This window comes from Geotrypetes seraphini, chromosome 17 (genome assembly GCF_902459505.1).
Source record: "Geotrypetes seraphini chromosome 17, aGeoSer1.1, whole genome shotgun sequence".
NCBI classification, from domain to species: domain Eukaryota; kingdom Metazoa; phylum Chordata; class Amphibia; order Gymnophiona; family Dermophiidae; genus Geotrypetes; species Geotrypetes seraphini.
The window spans coordinates 41,304,210-41,318,514 of NC_047100.1; the positions used below are offsets into that span (position 1 = coordinate 41,304,210).

General features: G+C 45.5%; 1 protein-coding gene across 1 annotated transcript in view; it reads right to left on the reverse strand.

The window, feature by feature from the left end:
• Positions 1-14,305, reverse strand: part of LOC117351315 (protein mono-ADP-ribosyltransferase PARP3-like) — a 62,828-nt gene that overhangs the window by 12,554 nt on the left and 35,969 nt on the right. Inside the window, exons 6-8 of the mRNA XM_033926466.1 lie at positions 12,734-12,957; positions 3,644-3,802; positions 2,134-2,220 (exon numbers count right to left, since the gene is read on the reverse strand). Of these exons, the coding sequence (XP_033782357.1) occupies positions 2,134-2,220; positions 3,644-3,802; positions 12,734-12,957 (470 nt within the window). The remainder of the gene's footprint in view (positions 1-2,133; positions 2,221-3,643; positions 3,803-12,733; positions 12,958-14,305) is intronic.

Below are 14,305 nucleotides of genomic sequence, written 5' to 3' on the forward strand. Positions count from 1 at the left end.
TTTACATTACATTACATTACGGATTTCTATTCCGCCTATACCTTGCAGTTCAAGGCGGATTACAAAAGATTTGACTGGACATTTTCCAGTGAAGATACAATTTTTTTTTTTTTTGACAGAGGAGAGATAGCTGGATAGATTCCTAAGGGGATTTAGGGGTTGGATAGTAAAATGACAGTGCCGAACTGTGTGATATGGACAAAGAGAATATAGTTAGAGTAGGTAAGATTACCATCTAATTTTTGGGGTCTGTTTGCTTGGAAGGTGTTTAGGTGGGTTATTTGGGGAAGTTAATATCTTGAGGTAGGTGAAGAATGGTTAAGATATTTCCATTCCCACAAGCAGTGGTATAGTAAAGGTGGGGTGGACCACGCGGGCACCATCTTGGTGGGATCACCAGCACCTCATATTTTATGCCCCAAGGTGGTTATTATGATCTTTGAATGACAATAGGGTAGTCGTTCCCCATATCTTGAAGACACATCTTGCTCAACTAGAGATTGTGTGTGGTTTTTTTTAAATTTAGTTCCGCCATTATGGAATAATTTGCCCATAGAATTGAGAAAAGAAGAATCATACATAAACTTCAAAGGACATTTAAAAGCACATTTTTTTTCCAATTGGCTTTTTCAATTTGAAGAAATGAGTCTGGCACTGTAATCTGTATTTATGTAGTGATTGATTTTTTTAAAGAAATTTTTTTAAAATTTATTGAAAATATTTCTTACAATGTTACAAAATACAAAGTAAAGATATGAATATATAAAAACAAGAAAAGTAAATATACATTTCAAACTGAGAAATAAAGGAAGTCCATCTAGCCCACAAAAAAAAAAAAAAATTTTAAGAAATTTTCTGTTTGTATTAAATAGTTATAGTTTATTACTGAGATTTTGATTGTTATAGAATTTTATGAATTAAAAAAACCAAACAAACAACTTTGGCTTTTATTCTTTTCTTTTCTATTTTTAAATGGAGTTCTTTTCTTAATGAATGTGAAATATATATTACAAACTTCTTGGATCCTTTTTTGGCTGTTACGCGGTATATAAAGTTTTTAATAAACATAAATCTCTCCACCCTCCTGCTCCTTCCTACTTCTCCCCCGCTGCGCAACAGTTCTAACCTGCTGATCATGCTGGCCTCGGCCCTCCCCTCCGATGTTACTTCTGGGACCCATGACTCGGAAGCAACATCAGAGGTAGAGCTGATGCTGAAATTAGAGATGTTGCTCGCATCAGGGAGCAAAACAGGTACAGGGGAAGGGAAAGGAACCACGTGTGGCGGGACACGAGAACAAAGGGGGGGGGGGCGCCATACACCCTCGCTATGCCACTGCCCACAAGAACACTCTAACCATAATTCTGCGTTTAGGTGCTAATCACAACACAATTACTCCTACCTGGACATGGAAGGAGTTTTCTCAATATGGGGGGGGGGGGAGGGTTAACACCCACAGAATTGGCACCTTTGGCTTTACCTCATTGCAGGCCTCAAAATGCAGTCCTGTTTTTCTTAAAGAAATCAGAACTACACCTCCAGGCATGCTCTGGGATAAAACCAGTGTCTCTCTCTGAACATAAGAATTGCCGCTACTGGATCAGACCAGTGATCCATCGTGCCCAGCAGTCCGCTCACGCGGCAGCCCTCTGGTCAAAGACCAGCGCCCTAACTGAGACTAGCCCTACCTGCGTACGTTCTGGTTCAGCAGGAACTTGTCTAACTTTGTCTTGAATCCCTAGAGGGATTCCCTATGACAGACTCCAGCAGAGCGTTCCAGTTTTCCACCACTCTCTGGGTGAAGAAGAACTTCCTTACGTTCGTACGGAATCTATCCCCTTTCAATTTTAGAGGATGCCCTCTCGTTCTCCCTACCTTGGAAAGGGTGAACAACCTGCAATTGTGTGGGCACCCGCTAAACATGTGAGCCAAAGCCTAAAAGGTGAGTTATCTCATCAGGGATTGAATATCAGGAGCCATTTGCAGTCACCAGTGCAATGTCAATTCATATCCAGCCACTTAAACAAAAAGTGTAAGAAGTGGGCAGTAGAGCAAACCATCTGCAATGGAGGAGGCCGGGAATGGGATGAGGAAAACACAACTCTTCTCACACACTTGCTGCTTGCTCCTTACCTCATATTTTCGGTCCACCTTCCAGACATTACAGATTTTCAGTTTCATGTAGGAGGAGCCCGTCATGTCGACATAGGTCTCAATGACCTGATGAGGGAAGAAACGAAAGGAACGTAAGCAGAAGCAGCATCAGAGAGGTGCCTAGAAAAAAAGACTTCTGAATTGAGCATAAAAAAGAACCCCCCGCTTTGCTTCTACCACACAAGGCCCCATTTTACACAGTATGTGGAGATTGGAGCTGGGACATCCAGGTTGGGATGTACTCAGTTCAGGTGGTATTTTAGAAAATGTTCTGCTAATGCACTTGTATATGCCAGTACATGCAGCATGAGCAGCCATTCTTCAAATATATACTGTACATTGAAAAAACATAAACGGCACAGACCCAGCAGCTTCTATATAGAGGCAATTTCATAACTTCAATGTGTAGCTGCCCCATTCTAACAAACCTTTGCATTTAAGTGACACTAAGTAGCGAGATCTCAATTTTTTTAAACTTGGTTCCTTTGTAGAAGACAACAAATTCCCATGGGATTAAGGGGAATTCCTCCCTTAATCCCTTGTGCAAAGCCCTGGCTAGAATAAGCAATTATAAAAACGAACGTGCTTGCTTCTGAGCAGCTGTAAATCTCTCCACAAGCATTTTCCACCATACACATGTATCCTCTTTGTAAAATGTTAATCAGGTTTTCTATTCTACCTTTATCTATTCAGTTCAAAGTTGGATTACATTACAAATTACAATGGACAGATTGACATGGACATTCAAAAGAGTTGCTAGTACAGGTAGATCAGTACAGTTAGGTCATAGTTACAAATGCTCTACTAACCTTTCCAATACATATAACACAGGGATCTCAATATTCCTCCTTGAGGGCCGCAATCCAGTCGGGTTTTCAGGATTTCCCCAATGAATATGCATTGAAAGCAGCGCATGCAAATAGATCTCGTGCATATTCATTGGGGAAATCCAGAAAACCCGACTGGATTGCGACCCTCGAGGAGGGACTTTGAGACCCCTGATATAACTTAATTTTATTCTTCTATACCGCCACAATCAGGTGATTTCTAGGCGGTTTACGCTGAAGAGAGCTGGACAATCAGCGAATTACAAAATACAAATAGTAAAAGTACAACATATTTCTCAAGAATGGTCAGAATAGAATAATTAAATTTAGTACGACTTCTGTTTAGAATCTTGCGAGACCTGCCCGAACTTCTCGCACCACACTACTCAAGCTAACAGGGAGCAGAATGGCAGTAACAAGAAGGTAATAAACGCGCTATTTGCAAGGTGAGGAGATTTCTGCTAGCATTCTATAATGGCTTGTGTGTGAAAAGTATCGTTATAGAACACTGGCTTAACATGCAAATCTTTAGTGCCTTATTTTTAGTATCCTTTGTAGAATTGCCTTCTTTCTGATGAGGGTCACGGATCACAGTGCATTCTTGACCGAGATGGCTCCGTGTAACGCTTTTGCAGGGCATCCCCACAGGCTCCGTGCCCTACCTTGTATTCCTCGGTCTTTGGATCGAGCAGGGAGAGCTCACACTTCAGAATCTCGTAGTCTTTATCCAGAGGGTGAGGCATTTCCTCTTCCTTCACCTCCTCTTCCTCCTTCACCTTCTGCGCCTGCAGAGTCTGAGCCAGCTCAATATCTGCCAGGACCTGCCAAGAGGTAACAGCAGGAATGAGGCAAGAACCGCTGTCATGGTTCATCATTTGTAGAGCACATACCAGATGACCCTGCAGCCTGTGAGGGGCTCTTTCTATGTAGGGCATATGTTTTAGAACTGCCTGTCCACATTTACGCACGACTTGCATGCATAAATTTATAGAAAACTGGCATTTTTTGCGGGTTAGTGTACACTTCACCCAAAATTGACTTACACCAGGATCACATACTTGTGTCTGGACCTCGCATGTACTTTTACGTACGGGTCAGTCTTCTAAGAGATATTCTATGTGAATGTACCCATGTGTGTGTGTAAATATGCCTCTATAAAGTTACCCTTAATGTGGGTTAAAGTGAGCATCTAGTTTTACTTCTTTGTCAGAACATGTTTCCAAAGGCATGATTAAGTCAGGGGAGAAAAAGCGCACACTTAGATTGCGTTTTTCAAATTTAGACATATTGGGCCTGATATTCCGCCCATGGCAGTAAGAGGCTGGAAAGCGACATCCAGCCAAGGGCTAAACTAACTCCAGATATTCAATGCCAAAACATGCATGGCTCCTGGCACCGAGTATCTTATTATAATCAATGACCCAGAAGTTAACCAGGCACTGGCTGATATCAGACCTGTGCTCGATTAATTTGGTGCATAAAATTCGGATGGCTGTCTTACTGTCCTGACTTTATGTGGTCACTTAGCTATTTAGTGGACTGATCATCACTGCTAACTGGCTAAGTTTCTGCTCTGCCATACCTCCTCCCCTGGACCATTCAAACTAGCCAGTTCTGGCATGGAGAGTTAGAGGGGATATTAAGGAGGGGGTGGAATTCATCAAAGGGCACTAACTGATTTAGTATGCACTAAATGCTAAGATGCCCATAGGAATATAAGGAGAAATAAGGTCCTTACCTGCTAATTTTCTTTCTTTTAGTCCCTCCAGACCAGCACAGAAACCGATGGGTTTATGCTCCTCTGCCAGCAGGTGGAGACCAAGACACTAAACTTTTGACATCAATAAAGTGGGCTGTGCAGTAACTCTTAAAGTCTTTACGAATAGCCAAGTAAAAAATTACAAGGTTTATTCCAGAACATACGACCCCCATATACACACGGAGAAGATATAAGCCTAGCCCAGGGGTAGGCAATTCCGGTCCTTGAGAGCTGGAACCAGGTCAGGTTTTCAGGATATCCACAATAAATATGCATGAGATAGATTTGCATCTCAAAGAGGCAGTGCATGCAAATCCATCTCATACATAGTCATTGTGGATATCCTGAAAACCTGAACTGGCTCCGGCTCTCGAGGACCGGAATTGCCTACCCCTGGAGCCCAAACAGACCAGGAAAACACTGTTGGATACTGAATAGAACAAGAACCTTCTCCAAAACATCCCACAGTTCGCCAGCTAAACCAGATGAGCTAACTCCCCAAAAACAACCAACACCTGCAGAAAAAAAAAAACGTACTCTTCACGAAAACACACAGAATAACATGACAGGGCGGGTTTCTGTGCCGGTATGGAAGGACTAAAAGAAAGACTATTAGCAGGTAAGGACCTAATTTCTCTTTCTTTAACGTTCTTCCAGACTGGCACAGAAACTGATGGGATGTACCAAAGCAGTACCTATCATGAGTGGGACCCCCAAAGAGCCACCACTAGAATGCACTCACCGAACACTGCGTCCCAATGTGCCTAAACGTCCACACGGTAGTGTCACAAAGGAATGGAGAGAAGACCAAACCGCAGCTTTACAGATATCCACCGGAGACACCAGAGAAGACTCAGCCCAAGAGGCTGCCTGACCCCTAGTGGAGTGAGCTGTAAGAAATTCCGGAACAGGCTCCTTTTTAAAAAGGTATGCCGAAGCAATAGCCTTGTAAGCACTGTCCCCTTACGAGGACCCGCAAGGAGGACAAAGAGATGATCTGATTTCCAGAACTCCCGGGCCCGCTAAACATAAGAGTGAAGGACCCTACAGACAACCACAGACTGGTTGACATGAAAAGACGAAACCATCTTCGGTAGAAAGGAGGGAACCAGCCGAAGCATGACCTGCTCCTAAGAGAACTCCAGGAACAGCGGCCTACAAGAGCCTGCAGATCAGAAATGTGTCTTGTGGAAGAAATGGCCACGAGGAAGACCGTCTTAAGAGTAATGTCCTTCAACATACAGGAACCGAGAGGCTCAAACGGAGGACAAACAAGCACAGAGAGCACCAGATTCCCAGGCAGGAACCAACGGCCTAACAGGTGGTCTGAGCAATTTTGCAGCTCTCAAAAATCTAATCACATCCAGAGAAGAGGCCAATCGCCAACCATGCAAGAGTCCGCGAAAGGAAAACATCGCGGCAATCCACACCCGAAGAGAGGACCAGGAGAGGCTGCGCTCCAGGCCATCCCGCAGAAACTCCAAGAAGTGAGGAAAAGCAGTGCCAAACACGCACATAGGCCTGAGAGGTAGAAAGCCTCTTAGATCCCAAAAGAGTGGAAATCATCTTATAAGAATACCCCTTTTTCCTTAGGCGAGCCATTTCAAGAGCCAACCTGTAAGACAAAAGGGACCCGGATCGAACATTTGAATGGGACACTGCGAACATAAGAACATAAGAAGTTGCCTCCACTGGGTCAGACCAGAGGTCCATCACGCCCAGCAGTCCACACCTGCGGCGGCCCATCAGGGAAAAGAGGGAACCCAGAGAGCCCTGTTGACACCCTTGAGATTAAAAAATGATCCCTCTTACTTGGGCACCACGAAGTAAATAGAGTACCTGCCGGCGCGCAGCTCCTGAGGAAGCACAGAGACTACCGCTTTGATGGCCAGCAACCTGAACAGTGAAAAGCCCTCTTCATCCAAGTCGCCTGACAAGGAGAGGAAATGATCTGGTAAACTCCAGAGCATACCCATCCTGAATCACTTCCAGGACCCACAGATCCGCAGTGAATTCGGCCCACATCCGTAAAAAAAAACTCGCTCTACTGGGCTTTGACTAGAACCGGGGGAAGAACCCGCAATGAGTCATTGGGCCAGATAGGTGGTGGAGGAACCCCTGGAAGAGTCACGACCCCCGGCAGGCCTTCCGAAAGGACAGCATGTATAGAAAGAACCATCCTCTGGAAGGAAAAGAGGTTGCACCCCTGCAAGCACACAAGTGCAGCTGGGCAGAACCACCACGTGAAGTCTGGCGAGGTCAATCCTCCAATAACCTAGGCACTTTATAGAGTAACTCACGGCCTGAACCAGCTTATCCTACTCCTCCCCAAGGAGAAAGGAGCCCCGAAAGGGGAACATACAGTGCTGAGCTTTAGATGCCGCATCCACCGACCAACTCCCGAAGCCACAGGGTTCGGCGGGTAGATACTCCAAGAGCCATGGACTTGTCTGAGGCACGAAAATAATCACACATAGCATCATATAGATGAGAAGCTCTGAGTTCAAACTTAGCCTGTTCCTGATCCACTAAGGACTTGCGATAAAGAACTCATTCAGACCACCGGAAACAAAGCTGGGTCACAAGACCGCTACAAATCGCTACCTGGACAACCAGGGCAGCCACATCATTGTACGGGCCTGAGGGTCTCTCAGGGCTGAACCGCCTTCAATCGGCAGGGTACATCTGTATGTGTGAAAGCCGAGACCACCACATCAACAACAGGAGACTGAAAAGTGTCTCTATCGCCACCAGAGATGGGGTAGAGTCTGGCCACGTACCACGCCATGTGAAAAGGCGCATCCGAAACATACCACAGAGCATGCTTTACATCTCGAATATCCCGATGCATAGGGAAAGAGCGGGATGCTGACTGGATCCCTCTCAGGAGAGGGTCCACCACGCAAGAGGGGGTCCTTAGCTTCCTCTTCAAAGTGCAAAACCAAAGACACCTGAAGAATGAGCTCCTGCAACTTTTTTTTCCATAAAATATGCGCACAATAAACGCATCCTCGCCAATTGGCGGGAGAAAAAGACTGATCAACCATAAAAGAATCTACATCCCAAGACACCCACTGCTGCTTGGACGATGGCTGAGGGGGCTGGACCGAAGCAGCCACAGCAGGAGAGAGAATAGGGGGTGACCATGGAAGGAATCAACACTCCCGACGACCCCGAGACCCCTAGCACTGAAGCAGGACCCCCTGCCACCTGTAAATAAGCCTTGCACATGGTCAACAACAAATTAGGGGAATAAAAACCCCAGCAGCAACATTTCAGACCTGTTCTTGCCTTTCATAGACAGGAGGAAGGTCACCCGAGGCCAAGGGCAAATTAGACACGTTTCCCACCAAAAAACTGAGGGAAGGGCCATCGATAAACTGCAACAGAAAACCAAATGTGGCACCGAAATACATGGACTTCCGACAGCTGAGGAAATCCTGGCATGGACTTTAGAAGGCTGGGGCTCCTCCGCCAGGCCAACACAAGATGTGCGTACAAAGGAGAACCCAACTCCCAAAGCTGGGTCTCCCGCGATGCAGCTGGAACATTTTGCGCATTCGCCAGCTGCATGCACTGAACGGCACCCACATAAAATGCACTTGTTATGCTTTTAAGAAGTACTCATAATAAAAGCGCCAAAAACCTATGCACAACAGTGCCGTGAAAAAAACGGCGGCCTCAGGCACTTTTTTCCCCATACAAAACTCCTTTTATTTCTTGTGTCTTATTTTTTCTCACAGCTAACCAGCTGTATCAAAAAAAGGCAAACCCACTGGCATTCTAAATTGTAGCAGTATCGGTGGCCAGGTGTACAGTTGAGGCTCCTCTAAATTCAGCAAATATTGGGGAGGTGGGGGAAATGGTGGGAGGGACTTGACCCTTCCGAGTGTGACACTCCTGAGGTCGGAAGGACCCCCGGGAGGGTCCCCGAAGCTCAGTCTGGACAAAGGGAAAAGAAAGATTCACTAACCAGATCCAACAGGCCTTAAACCTCAGCACAGATTGCACAGTCCACTCCACCTGCTGGAGACTGAGAAAAGATTGATTGTAAGAGAGACTTGCACAGCCCACCTGCACCGATGTCAAAAGTTAGTGTCTCAGTCTCCACCTGCTGGCAGAGGAGCGTAGAAACATAGAAAGATGACGGCAGATAAGGGCTATAGCCCATCAAGTCTGCCCACTCTATTGACCCACCCCTTTAAGTCTACTGACCCCCTTATTTATACTGCCACTCTACAGACCCGCTCCTTCAAGTCTATACCCTAGTGACCCTATTCCTTGACTTGACCCTCGTAGGGATCCCACATAGGTATCCCATTTATTCTTAAAGTCTGGGATGCTGCTGGCTTTGATCACCTGCATTGGAAGCTTGATCCAATGCTCAATCACTCTTTCCGTGAAGAAGTACTTCCTGGCGTCTCCACAAAACTTCCCTCCACTGAGTTTGAGCGGATACCCTCTTGTGGTCGAGGGTCCTTTGAGAAGAAAGATATCATCTTCCACCTCGACGCGTCCCATGATGTACTTAAATGTCTCAATCATGTCTCCCCTCTCCCTACGTTCTTCGAGATTGTAGAGCTGCAATTTGTTCAGTCTTTCTTCGTACGAGAGACCCTTGAGCCCCGAGACCATCCTGGTGGCCATCCACTGAATTGCACACAGTATTCCAGATGAGGTCTCACCATGGCTCTGTACAATGGCATTATGACTTCAGGCTTCCTGCTGACGAAGCTTCTCTTGATACAACCTATCATCTGCCGTGCCTTAGATGAAGGCTTCTCCACTTGAGTGGCAGTTTTCATGTCTGCATTGATGATTACTCCTAAATCTCGCTCTGCTGTAGTCCTGGTTAAAGTTTCTCCATTCAAGGTGTAAGCTTTGCATGGATTTCCGCTTCCGAGATGCATGACCTTACATTTCTTGGCGTTGAAGCCCAGTTGCCAGGTCGAGGACCAACTTTCTAATGTACGCAGGTCATGCGCCATAGTATCCTGTAGATTGCAGTCGCTTACTATATTACATAGTTTGGCGTCATCAGTGAATAAGGTTACCTTACCTTGAAGCCCTTGAGTCAGATCCCCAATGAATATGTTGAAGAGGAGTGGGCCCAGGACTGAGCCCTGCGGCACTCCGCTGGTCACCTCCGATGTTTTAGAGAGGGTACTGTTAACCACCACCCTCTGAAGTCTGCCACTTAGCCAATCATTAACCCATGCAGTTAGTGTCTCTCCTAACCCCATCGATTCCATCTTGTTCAGCAGCCTGCGGTGTGGGACGCTGTCAAAAGCCTTGCTGAAGTCCAGGTATACGACGTCCAAAGACTCTCCCAAGTCCAGCCTTCTTGTTACCCAATCAAAGAAGCTGATGAGATTGGATTGGCAGGACCTACTCTTGATGAATCCATGTTGACTGGGATCCCGGAGACTCCCCTCATTCAAGATCGTATCTAATTTATGCTTAATTAGTGTTTCCATGAGTTTACACACTATTGAAGTAAACTCATCAGTTTCTATGCTGGTCTGGAGGGACGATAAAAATGGGTATCTTAGAATTTAGTGTGCTTTAAATCAGCTGCCGCCCCTTGATGAATTTCCCCCTTAGTGGCATTATCTGGTTAAGTGCCACTCCTGGCTTATTAAATTGCTTTCACTTTCTACCCCATAAAATTCCTTTAGATTTTTACCCACGAAAAACGCAAGTACAAACAATGCAGCTACTTTCTACCTATGGCAATAATTAAAAGCAAAAATAGGGATGTGCAAAGAGCAAACACTTTCAGTTTATTTGGACTTTTTTCCCCAATTTTTAGATGTTTTCTCAGTTCATTTTAATTAAAAAAAAATTAATGTGCATTCAAAATGTTTTCATGAATGCCAATTGACTTAATATGCATTAAATTCATCATTAATGCACAGTAAACTCATTTAGTGCACACTAATAGACTTAATGATCACTTTCAAATGTGCCTCCCTAACAAAAACTAAACACATAATTTGATTATTGGTGCTAAGTACCACCTTTCATTTCAATTTTCTGTTAAATTCCAAAAGGAGATAACAACAGGACTTATTCTATAACTTAAACACAAACATGTTTAGAACAACGGCATGCATGCCCATGTGCAGTGGTGTAGCGTGGGTAGGAGACGCCCGGGGCAGTGGCACTCCTCCCCATGCCACACTTGTGCCCTCCACTCCCCCTCCCCCCATGCTTCTTTAAGTCTTCACCAGCGCGAGCAGATTCTCTGGCCTGCTGCTCACGCCGGCATTGGCTTGCCCTCCGACATCAGTTCCTGGCCCCGAGACCAGGAAGTGATTTCAGAGGGGAGCCAGGCCAGCTTGAGCAGCAGGCTGGAAAAACTGCTCACGCGGGCAAAGATTTAAACAGGTATGGGGGGCAGAGAGGTACCAGTGCCCCCACCATGACGACGCCCATGTGTGCACACATACCCATGAAAATGCAAAAATTGGGCCTATTTGGGCATATTTGCAAGGGGCGTACAAATGGGCAGTGCAAAGGCAGGGCTCCCACTTACACGTATGACTTACAAAATACTTTAAGTTATGCAGATATCTGCTGCTTTTAGGCATTCACTCTCAAGCCAGCTCTAGGTTCTATTATAGATTAGGTTCCTACTGTGTGCCTTTGGGTCCCCTAAATGGAGGATGCTCAGGGTGTTTATGTGCTGACCATTATTTGAACCTTTTCTCCCACGTAAGCAGTAGATGAACACACAAAGTATCCAGAAAGCATAAACTACAAAGTGGATTTCTGGAAAGTGAATCCCTTACTTGGTGGCCTGACCTTAGCAATCAGGATTGGCTCAACCTATGGACCAAGTGAGACAATGGCCCAAGGTGCCAGTGATAAAGGGCACCAAAATCCCAGTCCAGCATCTTTCCCTCTCTCTTCTGTCCCCTCTATGGGTGGAGAAGGAGAGAAACTGGACTGATATTCAGGATTTTGATGTCCTTTATCACCAGTATCTAGAAGGAAAGGAGGAAGAGTTGAGATACAGGGAGAGCTATTAGATTACGGTTGTGGGGAGGGAAAGCTCCAATGCAAAAGATGGCTCAGGGTGCTACAGTCCCTTAAGCTGGCCCCATTAGCAATGGCATTTCAAGGCTATCACAAGGGGGCTGATGCCGTCTTTTTGATTTTAGGAGCTGTCAGGGCAAGAGACCCATGGTTGCACGCTAAATCCAGATAACTGGCGAGATGACGAGCAGATAACTTATCTGGATACCTGAATTGCCAGGTAATGTAGCCCAGATAAATTTAGGCCTGCCATTTGCTAAACCAATGTGTGCAGAAATTCAGCCACAAAGCAATTTGGGGTAGATTCAATACATAGAACCAAATCTGGGTACCGAAAAAAAACCTTTGCACTGAGCGCTATTCTACAGATGGTGCTCCAAGTCGGGCGCCATTTATGGTATAGTGTAACGCCAGGATCCGCACTTAATTTACGTCAACTGAAAGCTGGTGTAAATCCTCACAAATTCTATAATATTGCGGCATCTTTGGTGAACACTTCTGATCCGCCTATGGCCAAGCTCCCTTTTCAGCTATGCTAGAAGATTTGCGCACAAATCTTTATAGAAAAGCACCAAGCAAGATATGTGCCCAAATCCAAATTGGTGACAATTAATGCTAGGGCCTAATTATTGATGCTAATTGGTTTATTAACCAATTAAATTGCATATGCAAATTGGGCACGTGTTTAAATTTGCATGCACAATGTTCAGTGCCATTTATAGAATCCAGGTGTTTATGTCCAAGTACTTTTGGAAACAATAACGTTTTATGTGGACCAAGTTACCTGGACAAAGGATGATAAATACTTAAAAGACAAGATTTAAAGAGGTAAATACTGATTTCACGTAGACTTCTTGATTGTGGATAATATGGTTAAAATCAAAAGAGCTCTGATCTGGAAGAGCCAAGTGTCGAGATTTAAGAGCCACCTGGAGGGTGGGAGAGCTCTTACCAGTAGCATGTCCTTCTTGGCTTGGATGACTGCAGCAGAATCGATGATAGGAGGCCGCGTGCGCCCAAAGTTGTGAGGGATGATGGTATAGAAGCGGGAGGACAGCTCCTCTAGCCGGGCCCTGGAGTCCGCTTTCTCCAAGGCAGTTTCAATCTCCTCCAAGGCCTCAAAGCCTTTGGCAATCTGCTGCTTACTCAGCTTGCCAAGAGGCATCTTTTTCACATCTGTAGATGACAGCAAGGGATATGTAAATCCGTCTGGTTAAGTTGACCAGGTCCAGAAACTACAAACAGCTGTGACTAGTCACTGTTACTATGGCCTCAGAAAGGAGAAGTGGCCTAGACTAGGAATATCAGCATTGGACTGTTATTCAGGAGGCAGCCTTATATAACATCAAAGCTCACCAATGACTATGTGCAGGTCATTTTATCTTATTGTATCTTAGTTCTAATCCCATCTGTAATAATATTATTTCTGTTACGTCCCTTCCGGAAACACCCTTCAGGGATTCAAGACAAAGTTAGACAAGTTCCTGCTGAACCAGAACCAGGTAAGGCTAGTCTCAGTTAGGGCACTGGTCTTTGACCGGAGGGCTGCCACGTGAACGGACTGCTGGGCACGATGGACCACTGGTCTGACCCAGCAGTGGCAATTCTTATGATCTTATATTCCATACGCTAAGTATTCAATCCCAACCTGCAATCCAGGAGTTGCACAAATCCACTTTTCTGAGCACCTGTTCCACTCACCTTAGCCTGAGAGATAGTAAACATATCCAGTTACAATTTCTGCAAGCAATCCGAGCAGAAGTCTTTTGCGGTTCTCTGCTTCTTTTTCTTATTTTACGTTTAAAGTTTGTTTTCTCGGTGGCTTCAGTGTCTTGAGACCCCTTCCTAGTGGTCGCCTGTCGGAAGAAAGGATTCAGGCCCACAGTGCTGGACTGCTGCTTCACAAAGAAACTCTAGTGGATCTGTGGAGCCAGCCTGCTGTGTGCCACCATTTCTAGACTCAGGGTCCCTAACCCCTGGGAGTCTGCTTGGCCGGTGACCTTGTCACAGGTTTCAAGCGCAGGGTGTATGCATCTAGAGGCTGCCTTTCCCATCCCCAACTGCGTGGACGAGGATCTGTGGAGCCACAGGTCGTAGTCAGTCTCCGGCCGTCTGGCACTCCGAAGATTTCAAGTCTGGATCCATTTGGAGCTGTTTCCGAGGCAAAAAATCCTCAGTGTGTGGTAAGAAGCTCTGAGAAGCAAAGTTCAATAAGAACAGAAGCGTCAGTACTTTACCAGACCCGGGTTTTACCGGCATGAGAAACAGTTCACATATTCAGCCACACACTATCATAATAAGTGAGCAAAATAACACCCTCAGCTGGCAATGGATAACGGTGCAGAGCGGTTGTTTCTTTTGTGGCACTTGAACTCATTTACTGCCAAAAGGTTTCCCGAGGAAGGTCTATTGTTCCCTGAAACCAAGCCTAGTCGAACCTCAAATAGGACTTTGCTGACATCTTTACGGCGTTTGCAAGATGCAAGGCTCTATATAAGTTAAGTACAGTTCTCACCATCTATCA